The sequence below is a fragment of the Orbicella franksi genome, chromosome 4 (genome assembly GCF_964199315.1).
Source record: "Orbicella franksi chromosome 4, jaOrbFran1.1, whole genome shotgun sequence".
Taxonomy (NCBI): Eukaryota; Metazoa; Cnidaria; class Anthozoa; order Scleractinia; family Merulinidae; genus Orbicella; species Orbicella franksi.
This window is the reverse complement of record NC_138148.1, coordinates 27854344-27867447: the sequence shown is the minus strand read 5'-3', so window position 1 is coordinate 27867447 and position 13104 is coordinate 27854344. Positions and strand designations below refer to the sequence as shown.

At 38.4% G+C, this 13104-nt stretch overlaps 2 protein-coding genes and 1 non-coding gene across 3 annotated transcripts; 2 read left to right on the top strand and 1 right to left on the bottom strand.

Moving 5' to 3' along the window:
• The first annotated feature begins 1829 nt into the window (after positions 1–1829).
• On the top strand, positions 1830–5023 carry LOC145483812 (uncharacterized). The gene is made up of 2 exons (XM_081462356.1): positions 1830–3813; positions 4101–5023. The coding sequence occupies exons 1-2, from the start codon at positions 3770–3772 to the stop codon at positions 4750–4752; spliced, it is 696 nt and encodes a 231-aa protein (XP_081318482.1). The 5' UTR covers positions 1830–3769; the 3' UTR covers positions 4753–5023.
• Trnan-guu (transfer RNA asparagine (anticodon GUU)) lies at positions 2188–2260 on the bottom strand. Its single transcript has one exon. It is a non-coding gene; the product is annotated as a tRNA-Asn (tRNA).
• A 4519-nt stretch (positions 5024–9542) lies between the features above and the next one.
• LOC145485374 (uncharacterized) lies at positions 9543–13032 on the top strand. Its single transcript, XM_081464047.1, has 2 exons — positions 9543–9794; positions 10510–13032. Exons 1-2 carry the CDS (start codon positions 9730–9732, stop codon positions 11174–11176), a joined length of 732 nt encoding a protein of 243 aa, XP_081320173.1. The 5' UTR covers positions 9543–9729; the 3' UTR covers positions 11177–13032.
• The last annotated feature ends 72 nt before the right edge of the window (positions 13033–13104 follow it).

Sequence of the window (13104 nt, the reverse complement as noted above, 5' to 3'; positions counted from 1 at the left end):
CATGTAAAGTACAGTTAGCAAAGGCAGGATTCTTACGTGAACTGGGTTGAAATTAGATGCAGAGCTCTTATTTATACTCCATTAGTAAAAGACTGGTGCGAATAGCCGTTGCACTTGTTGTCGATGCCGTTGCCATTGCCGTTGTGGCTTGCCAAACTCCATAAAACTGAATGAACGGCAGAGGAATCAAAAGTTAAACGAGCACAAAGCAAAATCCAGCAGAACAAAAAAGACAGCTGAGAGAACCAAAAAAAATTCTGAGCTGGAAAACATATTTCGATGGTCAACGTCCTATAAAAATCGAAACTTATAAAAAAAAAATTTTCCCACATTCCCGCCATTTCATCTCAGTTAGTTTGGAGAAAGTTGCCTGGGTTGTCCACGCATAGCGCTAGTAAACTCTGTGGAAGAGCTGGGCACCATGTCTAAAAATAACTAAAGAGAGATTTCCTTGGATATAAGGCCTATATGGGGGATTCACTCTCTCACCTAAATCTTCTCTTGGTGATGGAGGCAAAATAAATTAAGGTTTGAATCATTATATTCAGCCTTTGTTTGTCCCCATGTTACATATACTGTTTTTTTTATTTTTTCCCCATCCTCGGTCCTCAATTTACCAGTTAATCATTTTGTTACTAAGTTAAGAAGACATGATTGATCATCGCAGCTATGCACACAACTTAAGCAGTTGTGAAATTAAAGCCTGAAAAAAATCAGGCCTCTAATAATATGTACAAGACAAAAAGTTAATAATAACAAACAGATGAGTCTGCGGGAGAGAAAAAAAAACTACCATGATAATAATAACAATACAAAATGTTAGTAAAGAAAAAGTTTTTCACTGCCAACGTTTTCATTCAAGGCTGGCTTTAAATCACGAATTAACAATGTTTCCTTAATTTTACAATGTAGATCTGACCTACCAGTTGCTAAGATATCAAAATTGTCCCATTTAATATTATGACCCGTGGAAGTAACGTGATCCGCAATGGCTGAGGTGTGACCGCTTTTAGCAAGGGCCTTACAATGTTCAGTTTTTCTATCGTGTAGTCGACGCTTTGTTTTTCCTATAGAAAAATCATCACAGTCCCAGCAGCTTGCCTTGTAAACCATCCTAGACATCTGAGAACGGCTGAACCTGTCCTTGTACTGGAAAAAAGACTTAATTCAGCGGGTGTTTCGGAAAATTATTTTAACTTTAAAACAACCATAAAACTTATAGATACAAGATTTAAGTTGCTGAGTAATTACTTTACTTTGGAACCCTAAAAATGGTAAAACAATGAAGATTTCTCTCTTGGGAACTGTAGTGATAGGGTCTTTAGGTTTGTTTTGATGTCTATTCACTACATCGTTCATGTTGTACGTGATGATACCACGGGGATAACCATTGCGTGACAATAGCTTCCTGAGATCATCCACGGCAGACTGTAATGATGAAGACGATGAACAGATGCGAAGACAACGATAAGTAAGGGTGCGGATGAGGTTTATCTTGTACTAGCGTCGACTACACGATAGAAAAACTAAACATTTTAAGGCCCTTGCTAAAAGCGGTCACACCTCAGCCATTGCGGATCACGTTACTTCCACGGGTCATAATATTAAATGGGACAATTTTGATATCTTAGCAACTGGTAGGTCAAATATACATTGTAAAATTAAGGGAACATTGTTAATTCGTGATTTAAAGCCAGCCTTGAATGAAAACGTTGGCAGTGAAAAACTTTTTCTTTACTAACATTTTGTATTGTTATTATTATTATGGTAATTTTTTTTTTTCTCTCCCGCAGACTCCTCTGTTTGTTATTTAACAATTATTCCATGAAACCGCGTTGGATATGAAGTGATAAATAACCAACGAGCGCGTAGCGCGAGTTGGTTATGATCACTTCATATCCAACAAGGTCGAATGGAATAATTGTTTTAGTATATTCTTAATCGGGTTTTTGCCGCCGATTTTTATTTCAACAATTTTACAGAGCGGAAAATTTTTAAACTTGGCGCACTGTTTTCCATATAAGGTAAAACTCCGACTAATGGCTCATAGTCGGAGTTTTTGAGCCAATCAGAGAGCTAGAAATGCAATAGTCGGAGCTGAGAATATACTAATAACTATTAGTCTTGTACCTATTATTAGATACCAGTCTTTTTCTTTTTCTTCGCGTTTAAATTTCGATTAAAATCAGGCCTGAACGGGAATCAAACCCATAACCTCTGCGATAACGGTGCAGTGCTCTACCAACTGAGCTATCAAGCCAACTGGGAGCTGGTCACATTGTGAGTTCGTTATATGCCCGTAGATGGTGAAGAATGGTTGGTGAATAGATTGTGAAGGGCCCAGTACATATTATAAGTTACACCTCCAAACAGATCAGACGTTATTTAATTCCCGCGTGCCTATTTTAAGCCTCAAGAATGTCCTTGCGTATTCTATAAACCGAAATATTAATCTAACAAAGATTTGACTTGGGATAAAGAGGTAAAGAGATGTCCCCGAAAAAAAAATATAACAGTTTTTATTGATTGGATCGTTAATAACCTTCTTATCGATGTTTTCAAAACGTGTTAAGAAATTTCCCGACATTTTAAAATTAGAGTTGATAGGTTTTCGAAATAAATATGTAATTATTTTAATAGAGGGTTGAAAATATTTTTAGATCATTAGTTGTCGCTCATTCATCTCTTTAGCACCGGTTGTCGTAAAGCCCGCGCCCCGGGCAAACGATCGCAACATTTCCACACAACCGATATCTCAACATTGTTGGCCCGGCAGCATTTGCAAGCTCTGGCCAAACGATCGCAGCATTTGAACGCAACATATCGGAACATTGTTGGGCGAAATATTTGTCGCGCGTTTGGCCACCCTGTTGCGACGTGTACTTGTTTATTTCTTCGGTGATGTGACCCATTCAAAACTTAAGGCTAGTTTTCCCCAGCGCATACGCATAAGCCGAAACACGCAGACGGAGTGAGATGTTGATAATTAGCGCCTTTTGTTGGAAATTTCCAAAACAAAAGACGCTAATTCTGAACACATTAATGCGTCTGCGTATGTCGGCTTATGCCGGCTTATGCTTATGCTATGAACTAGTGAAAAACAGCTTTTAGCACTGAGGAAGAGTAGTTTAAAAACTTGCAAAATTACAAGGATTTGTATGGAAAACCATTGGAGCGTGACTGGAGGACAAAGCGTCTTCTTCCCGTACAAATCCTCCTAATTTGTCACGTCCATAAAAACTTCCTCTAAAGTATACAAACCTGAAAATGTGTATGTAAGCTTATTTTGAAAATGGTCTTTCAATTTCTGATAAAACCATGCATTAGCAATGACTAAATCAGCACGTCACTTTACCAACCGTTGCAAAAGGCCAGGCTCGTTGGCACTTTTTTTTTTTTTCTTGTAGCGTAGAGGTGTTTTTTGGACGCAATGTTTTTAAGTGTTGTATATATTTGGTATGAAATTGAAAAAGGTCTGTTTTTGCAGCAAACTGTCCGGTGGTTATTTTCTTAAGTTTTTTTCTCATTTTTAGAAAGTAGTAATTAAAAATGAAAATGAAATAGTTTTTGGTCTGTCGCACTGTGTCTTTCATTCTTACGAAGCATTGACTAAGTGTTTAATTTTAATCCTCTTCGATCGTTTTTGAAGAGGATCGTCGGCTATAAAAGGAGGGTTTCAGCTGACCGATTATCAGTTCATAACGTTTTCAACAAGTTACAAGCAAGATAGAAGAAGAGACAAATATCAAGAGAAGAAGTTCAAGACTGAATGATGCCTCTCGTTAATCGATTTCCGACCTTTGATCCTTTCAGGTAAATTTTAAAATCAGTTTTTGTGGGTCTGGGCTTATCTTTAAATGTCCAATTTCTGCATCTTAATTGGAACAGATGAGGAAGATTTTGATTTTGCTGCTATTTATGCTGGAGAATTGCATAGTTTGTATCTGAAACTGAAGACAACAGAATTCAAGCAATTCAAGAACTGTAGAACTATTCTTGAGAATACAAATTCACAAACGTCAAATAATTATCAGTTTAAGATTAAAGATTACAATATTTTACTCTGTTTGGCATTCAGCTGCTTCCTTTTGCTACTGCAGTCACTACAATCAAGTTCCCAGGGGCTCTGACGTTTTTTTCAATTTATGGAATCTGGCTACCGCATACGAACAGCAAATAACAAACCCCCGACAAGCCATGGAAAAGCCTTACCAGGGAACAATAAAGATCGCTTGTGTGCTGCTTGGGCTTTACCACCCTGAAGAAATCTCGCTTGAAGTAGATAGCGAAAAGGTACTCGTACTTGGCCAGCATGAGGTCCATCGAGAAGATGGAAGCGAGAAATACGAGTTCAAGAGAGTCTTCAAACTTCCTCAAGGTGTCGATGCTACTACTGTGACGTCACGCATTACACAAGATGGCCGCGTTCTCGTAATCGAGGGTACAAAACACAGGGAAGGGAAAGCAAACGACGGCAAATTCCAGCGCAAGTTAGATTTTAGAGGTTTCAAACCAGAACAGATCAAGTTGCAACTCCGAGGAAATAAGTTGATTATCACTGGCTTGCAGGTGTGTGAACGTCATCAGTCACGTAGGTCAGCCAATCGTTGCATTCTGCTACCCGATGACGTAGATCCCAGTTCGGTGACGTCATTCCTGTCAAAAGAAGGCCTGCTGACGATAGAAGCGTCACGCGTTTTGCCGCGTAAGTGTAACTTTGACGTCACCGGGGAAACAGATGACGTAGACTAGGAACCAGAATAGAAGGCGAGCGCCAATGCGGGAGAGAGAGCCGACGAACCACCTAATTAAAAAATATGCTACTGAAGCGAATATTTAGTTTTTATGCTTTTGTCCAATTGAATTTTTCTCAGTTGTGTCGTATGTGTTTGATCTTTTTTTATCTATTTTTTTTTTTTTTTTTAATGAAAGAAGACATTTACTTAAGTCCAATATAAAAGATGTGTTCTCTGATCCATATCGATACAACTTTACGTAATAGCTCTAGACCCTTTTCATAAATGGCTGCCAATTATAAATTCGTTTGTAAGTGTTGAAATTAGTCCGACTAACCTCGTTTAAAAGTTGAAAATTCAAAAGACGTTTCACTCTCAAACGGGGTTAGGGAGGTTAATGTAAATTCATGCAAAAAAAATTAAAATTGGCACCCATTCATGAAAGGTTCTATAGAAATTTATGATTATTACGATTCTCATTGAAACTGAAAAGAAAGAAGTTCGTATTCCAAATTTTTTATTGTATACCGATATTTTTAAATAGAGAAATTATGGCTAGTGCATGGTTGAGGTTATTTTGCATTGATTTTTGTACAGTTTCACTTCTTTAGTTGTTTTATTGCCTACTTCAGTATTCATTGTGTAATAATGTCAAAAACATTGTGAATCTATCAAATAAATGTTTAGTATTGTAATTTCTATCTTCCTTTCTGTTCTATTTCGGAACGTTTTTCACGCAAACAAGCATTTATTTGTGACTTATCACAATGCCATTCAAACGGGACAATATCTGTTCAAAGAAGAGTTTGCTCCAACACAAATAAATACTGGATTGTTTTAAACGACAGAATTCATGATAAAACTGAGAAATATCATATAAATGCGAATACAATTCAGTTAAGGATTTACACTACGAAAGTGATATTTGAAAATTCTCTCAAAATCCCACGAACCTTTAGGTGAGGGCAATTTGAAAGAATTTTCAAATACTAGTCCTCAATCGGACCGTTTGCGATATTTCATTTCAGCTTGGCAGTGAGGCTTAGAGGACGCAAAGGAAATTGAATGACCGTGTTTATTCATCTCTTTCGTTTGTGTCCTCTAGGCCTCACCGTTCAAGCTGAATTTTAATATATCGAAAGTAGCCTATTGCCAAAGCTTTTGTGCGGTTACTCATACATCACTGACATAATTAGGAATGCTAGTGCACTGAATTGAATGCAAATGAAGGCCGCTTTTACACTACACTACTTACACTACGCCGGATGAAATTAAAAACGGCTTTTCACTCTGAAAACGCATTAAATGTTTTCCTTCCACACCACGCAGGAGAAATTTAAATACGCAAAAGTCACCGGGTCATTCTGGGTTTGTGCTTGAGGAAATAAAACTCGGGCGGTGAAATCACATGATTATCGTAACGTCATATGCATCGTTTTCGAAAACCGTCGTTCTCACACTAAACCGCAAAGCCGGCGTATACAAATTCCTCCGGTTTGAAGATTGATTTCGAATAGCTCACGGTTTTCATGACAGATTAGTTTGGACGGTAGGCCTAACCGTAGAAATTAAGCTTTGTTTTCAAATTTCTCCGGTGTAATGTTGACGTGGCCTAAAAACTAATAGTATAAATAATATAATAATATAAATCATATAAATTTGTCATGCATTAACAGTGAATCAGTAAATGAGGTGAGCTCAAATCTAGGAAAATGGCTGTCGTAGTTAGCATCTTTCAACAATCAAACATCTTAGTATGTTGGAATAACTGAAAGATTTTTTTCTTACACACTGGTACAGTAAATCTGTACGACTTCCTTTAAAGCCATCAGAGATTATTATTTGACTTACATAACAATACCACTTTAGTAAAATAAAAGTGAGAACAAAGTTAAAAAAAGGTTTACTAGACGATATTCTAAAAATAAAAAGGTGACATTCTTCAGGGTAAATTACTTCAAATAACGTTAAAATGGGAAAGAGTGAGTCTTGCATGCTTTTGATTTCTACGTACTTTATTACTGCTACTTGAAAATCCCTTCTAATTCACTAATGTATATCACTAAAATCCAACTTCATGGAAACCCAAAGGCTTATTTTGTCGAGAAGCTAAATTTGATCATTAACTAAACATTACTTGACTGTTTTTTCTTTTATTTTGGCTCATGCTTTTTTGTCGTGTGTTTGATCTTGTGATCATCCAGGGTTTTTCCCAAAGACAAGGTCAGCTCACAAATATTTTTTCTGGTCATAGATTTTTTTTGTTTTGCTTTGTCTAGGTAGTCTTGTCGGGGTTGATACCTAGCTTCACAGAAAGTCGATTCAATTTCGTTTACGAATTATTCCAGTTTCATCATTTTCACCGGTAAATCATATTTATTTATTTTAATCTCCTTTACACGAGCTGGCCTTCACTTGAATTATCCAACCGTTTCATCGGTGTACTGAACCATTTTCATTTCATGTCGATCGGTCGCCGATGTTTTCCTTTCATTTTGACGCATATATATAGAAAATGGTTTTCTTGCGGCGAAAAGGGTAGTTTGTAGCACAATCCTTTCTTTCATTTCATTTCTTTCTTTCCTTTTTTTAGCTCGAAAACTTACTCATGTTTCCGTAAAATGTTTAACTAAAAAAAAAATTGTCTATTCACAGTCTCAGGATAAATACTTAGTCATGACTCCAGAAAATGTGAACTGAACTAAAATATTTTATTGTCTAGTCACATTGTCTCAAGATAAACCCTTGCTCGTCACTCGTCAAAAATGAATTTATTTTCGCCACTGCCTAGATCTGTTCAGTCCATCAATGGCTCTAAAAAAACTTGCTCAGGCTAAATATGCAATGACAGCGTTCGATTCAAAATGGAAATACGAAAAATTAGTAGTCGTCGTTCGCGTTCCTCAAACTAAGCAAAACTTTGTTGTTTCACGTTGTTGTTTTGCAGCCGGGACGGCAAAGAAATGTACAGAGATTTATAATGCACACAGCTATTGTTTTGCTCATTAAACCTTTTGTTCGGTCAAGTTTTCGTTGCCGTCGTCGTCGTGGTTTCCTCAAGTTCCCTATTATTGAGCCAACGGGCCGGGAAGTAGGGAAATGGGGAAATGTTGATCGAGTTCAAATTTTGAGAGTCCAAACACTTAAAATTGTAAAAATGACACAAATTTTAATTTTCCCCAATATGGACCAAACGGACAAACTAAATTTACAGCTGATCCATGTGTTGAAACGTGCCTGTTTCAAAACATAACTCACCCATCGTGATTCGGCTTTTGATTGTTTGGCCAGTTTTTTTTTTTTTTTTTTTTTCCGTTTCTTTTCTTTTCTTTTTTTTTTTTCCTATACCCGTGTGTTTCGTTATTCCCCGGTGGACTTGGTTTGTCTCGTTGCAAAGCACGTGAGCAAAAAAGACAGCAAAAAAAGGGGTGCGATCGCCTTATAACGTAAGAAAGCGGTCAAGCTCGTTATATGTTTTATAAGTATAAAAGTTTACATTTGTGGAGAAATGGGATTTAAGTAAGGTTGATTCATAGGCCTCAAGAGTACACGCGCAATATAGAGGTATAAAAGGTCTACGGATCGCATGTGATTGGGATCACTTTTAGAAACTTTCTTTTTATAGAATGTCTGAATTTGTTCAAAAATATACCTCTGTAATTAAAGTCGTCTTGTTACATCACTTTGGGAGACCAGTGCAGTTTTAATCGTTGCATTTCTCTTTTTTTATTCGAACCTATGAAAAAAGGAGTTCAGTAACTATCTAATTTACAGGAAGGTAAACGCGCACAGAAAACGTCTGTCGATGGGGTGACTGTGCGAACGGTGCGTATTGGAGAATAGCTGACGTGATCGAATGTAAAGTTTAGTTATATAAGCACGCTTTTTTCAGCACGCGGATACTTATTTAAGTAGACCCAACAATGGTTATATAACTCAACAGAACACGAGGAAAAAGTTTACTATTTTCAAGCTCGTGACCTGGACCACGTACGTGACTCGATAAAGCGCGCGCGTGGCATTGGGGCGTGACTGCTTTATGAAGCCTGCGTGGAATTTCCTGAAAATGTGAAAAAAAAAAAAACCTCTCAGAAAGCACGCTGTTTAAGCAAATCAGAGTAGTTGTCAGATATTTATTATAAATCCTGACACTACAAAATACCTTCACGCAACTTTGAACCATGATCTGCTTGATAAAATGAATTTGCCATCAGGGGATAAAGTGATATTCTTGTGTTTTGCGAAGCAAAGATCAATTTAATTGTCTAATACTAAGCCTCTCATACTGAATAGCTATACTTTCAAATAACCGATTTACGAAGCCTTCTCGTACCTTGAGATTAATACACAAATATTATTACACCGGTGACATACTCATTGACCCAAGATAAAAGAATTGTTATACAATAATGAGGAGTGTGCTTTGGAAAGTAGCCTTTGAAATATAAAGGTAATAAGGGCTGCTAGCAGGAGCTTTAACACAACGAGTAACGAAATTAACTGGCAGAGATGCCAACCGAAAAAAGTCGAAATCTGGCAGATAGCCCTTCTTGGCCCTAAATTTTTTTTTTTTTTTTAAGTGGAGCACCGCTAATTCAACCACAAAAATGTCAAACATCCAAACATTGTTCCCAAGAAACGTCAAAAATCGACCAACTATATGCTGAAAAATTATTTTATACGTATTAACTCCTTGGTAAATGTGTGAGATTTGGTCACCCGTACGAAACGGCCGGTAGATACGTATATATACTGTCTGTATCCCAAAAGAATCCGGGAGAGTTGGCACAGATGCTAACAGCTTAGAAAAAATGCACCCGTGCAAGTTGACCTTGAATACAGATCACAAGATCGTCACCAGATACACTAAAATTAACCACTTAGTAATGAGGGAATTGAGTTTCACAACATAAGGAAATTGTTAGGTCACCTTAAAACAGTTCGCCAAGGAAGTTACCAGCAGACTACTACAAGACGATCAAACTATCAAGAGATGTTCGATACAATGGCTCTCTGGGCAATCGCTTTTAAAAGACTTTCAACGCACAATCCATTCCGGTAAATGTTAACGTTATTTATTATTATTATTATTTTATTTAAATTTGTGGTTTGAGTTCTTTCAGTATGTTCTTTAGGTAACTTTTCTATTGAAATGACTGAGGAATATCTCAGCACAGAATTTGTTTTAAGGCTATTTATGCGAAATGGGTAATTTGTGATTACAACTGAACTCTTGACAACTCAAGAGCACGAGATCAGAGGCCAAGAGAGTTCGGGTATGAAAAGTCCCGCAAAATTTTCGTCGAATATCACAGGTCTCGGGGTTACGCGTTTTTTAGCGATTATGTACGTCTCGCAGTCTCGATTTTTTCATAGAGTCGGCAGCTCGATGGGGTTTGACCGTCTTAGAGTCTTCATGTCTCCCACTCACACTTAAAACACTTTGAAGTCTAGGTCGCGCAATTTGACAAGTCAAAATGTTTGGGTCTCGCAAAGAGTAACGCTACCCTCGCCTTCTGGAAAAGTCTCACACATGCCATTTAACATCCCATCCCAACACTATTCGACAGGTGAAATCTACAAATGAAAAGAAAAGTGCGCGAGGCTTGACTCTGAAACTGCGTTATTTATCTGCAAATTTCAGAAAAAATTTTCTGTTCTCACATTTTCTCACGAGTTAACGTGGTGCAAAATCAATCAGAACACTTCTTTCAGTGATAAATTTTAGTTGGCATCCAATTTTTTTAAACATGATTTTTCCTTCTGCTCCCAGAGGTTATGACTTTCGTCTCCATCAGTGGAGCGAGGTTCATGTCCCTCAGGAATCTGGAGGTTCTGCAGGACAAGAAACTAAGGTTCAGGAATCAATAAAGATCGCCTCTGTGCTGCTGAGGCACTATAAACCAGAAGAAATCTCGCTTGAGGTTGACAACGAAAAGGTCATCGTACATGGCCAGCATCGACTTGGAAAGAAAGATGGATCCGAGAAAAGCGAACTCAAGAGAGTCTTCAAACTCCCTCACGATGTCGATCCAACAACTGTGACGTCAAGCATTGCCCAAAATGGGGGCGCGCTCATAATCGAGGGCATGAAACGAGTGGAAAAAAAAGCAAACAACAACAAATTTGAGGCCAAGTTGGATTTCAGAGGTTGTAGACCAGAAGAGATCAAGATCCAACTGCGAAGAAATGAGTTGACCGTCAGTGGGAAACACATCTCCGGACATCAACTGTCACGTGATTACAGCCGTCGCATTCTGCTGCCTGATGACGTAGATCTCGGCTCAGTGACGTCACACTTGACAAAAGACGGTCTCCTGACGATAAAAGCGACACGTGATCTACAGAGAACCTTCGACATCACCGTGGAAACTGGAGAACCGGGCGAGAAAACCAACCAAACGACAAACGCGGATGCAACTGCAAACTACGTGGTTTGATACTGACAAAAGAGCGAATTAGTCATTTGATTTTTATTTAATATATTAATTTAATTCAATTTCAGGTCAGGTTTAACCGTGTTATTTTAAGAGATTAATTATGGGCGATGGAAAATTCTGTTTTTATGTCGCACCGTACAATGATGTGAGATATTTGGTGATTACCTCGATGGATTCTTTTTGGAAAGATAAATCGAGAATCAATTTGTTTGATTACACTGTTTCTTAGTATCCACCAAGAAAAGCTGACGTCACCATGGCTACAGGTGAGCTTGGCGAGAATTCAAAACAAACGACGAACGCTTAATAAGCGGCAAAAACTTACCAAACTAAGTCGATGGAGACTTAGAGCGAATAAGTTATTTACCTTTAAATTTGAGAAATTTATTTTAACTTAAAGTTAATGTGCTTGTGTCAATGATTTGTTGTATTCAGATTGTAAATTATGTCCGAAGTATATATGAGTTCGTCTATTTTATGCCTAGCACTATAATGTTCAGAAATGAGGATGACTATAAAACTTCCGTCAAAGTTTGCTGGTTTAATTTTCGGAAGATTGCTGGAATTAAGTGTACCTTATACTTTTCTAAAGACATAACTTTTCGTGTAATTTTGATAACGTTGTAAATAATTTAGATCAGCTTATTCTTTGCTGTTTGCATGTTTATTAAATACTTCACAAAATTGGCAGCTTCTGACTTTTCAATGGGTGAAAGGTAGAAGTAAAGTCTGCATAAGAGCCAAGTGGCCCATCAGGCCAGCGCTAATGTCCGGTTTCTGTAGCATGAAGCGACTAGGAGAATTTCTACTCCCCCCTGGATGGGATACTGGTTCATCATAGGGTTACCACAACATGCAAACTTCAATTTTGAAAACCCAAATTGGATGTCAGTCGGTGTGCCATGTCAGACCAAAATGTTGTTGAAAAAACGGAATTCGAAAGAAAATACGAAAAACAAGAACTTTACAGAAGCTGCACGATCGAACATGATTTAGAGCCGGAAGTGAGAGAGGTGTTTGGCGAGGTTAACCTCGCTTAAAGGTTCGTGCAATTTTATCATGAACTTCCAAAGCATCCCTCTCGGTTATCAATTACGAAATGCTTCCGGCGAGTCCACTCGGCTTCATACGATTTCCAACACTCACTGTAACCATGATGATAAGCTCGTGTTCATCTCGTGATCGAGATCAATGGCTGTTCACCAGCCAAGGTCAGCAAACGGCATATATCTTTCCCTGGTACTATGGTCCCATCCCTTAACTCTGCCTTCACCGGCCGGCCGCCCTCAGTAATAGGACCTGAACCCAGGCGGGAGAAGAGAGCTCCAGGATAACTTGTTGCGCATGCTCAGAACGCCGCCATTTCCCCCCAAAATCAGGGGGAAAACATACCTTATATCCTCGAATTAGTGCCTCCCCTCAAACAAGGGCTCCCTAGCTTTAAATAAGCGCCCCTCCTACCGGCCAAAATTTGAAATATGCGCATCGCCTCGAAAAAGCGCACCCTCCGCTCCCCTTAGTTTATAGAAGAGTGCTGAGACAACAAAGATTGCATAGTTTTGGTCGTGTTCAATCACAAGCAAGTGATTATCGACTCATTCAAGCACTGCACATTGACTGTCGCAACGGATGGTAGTGAAGGTCTGCTGATTCATCGCCTAAAGCCCAACCAACCTTAAGCAGGTTAACCTACACCGGCTAAAGGGGTTATATTACGTAGTTCTTCAAGAGAGACAGGATCCTTCGGAGACTTCTGAGGGACTGACACATACATATATTCAAAAAAAAAACAAAAAAACAAAAAAAAAAACGAACACATCTGACAAAGATTTGAGAAGAAATTAAATAAGCGCCCCCCCCCCCCCTCGATTGAGCGCTTCCTCCCTGCCTCCCCCCTCCCAACCCGATAAGCGCCTCCCTGGAATAAG

What these genes read in the sequence shown, in the direction of transcription:
- LOC145483812 (XM_081462356.1), top strand. Translation starts at nt 3,770, where the DNA reads ATGATGCCTCTCGTTAATCGATTTCCGACCTTTGATCCTTTCAG. An exon ending in CCGACCTTTGATCCTTTCAG is followed by an intron (nt 3,814 to 4,100) that starts GTAAATTTTAAA and finishes TTGCTACTGCAG; the next exon opens with TCACTACAATCAAGTTCCCA.
- LOC145485374 (XM_081464047.1), top strand. Translation starts at nt 9,730, where the DNA reads ATGTTCGATACAATGGCTCTCTGGGCAATCGCTTTTAAAAGACTTTCA. An exon ending in TCAACGCACAATCCATTCCG is followed by an intron (nt 9,795 to 10,509) that starts GTAAATGTTAAC and finishes TTCTGCTCCCAG; the next exon opens with AGGTTATGACTTTCGTCTCC.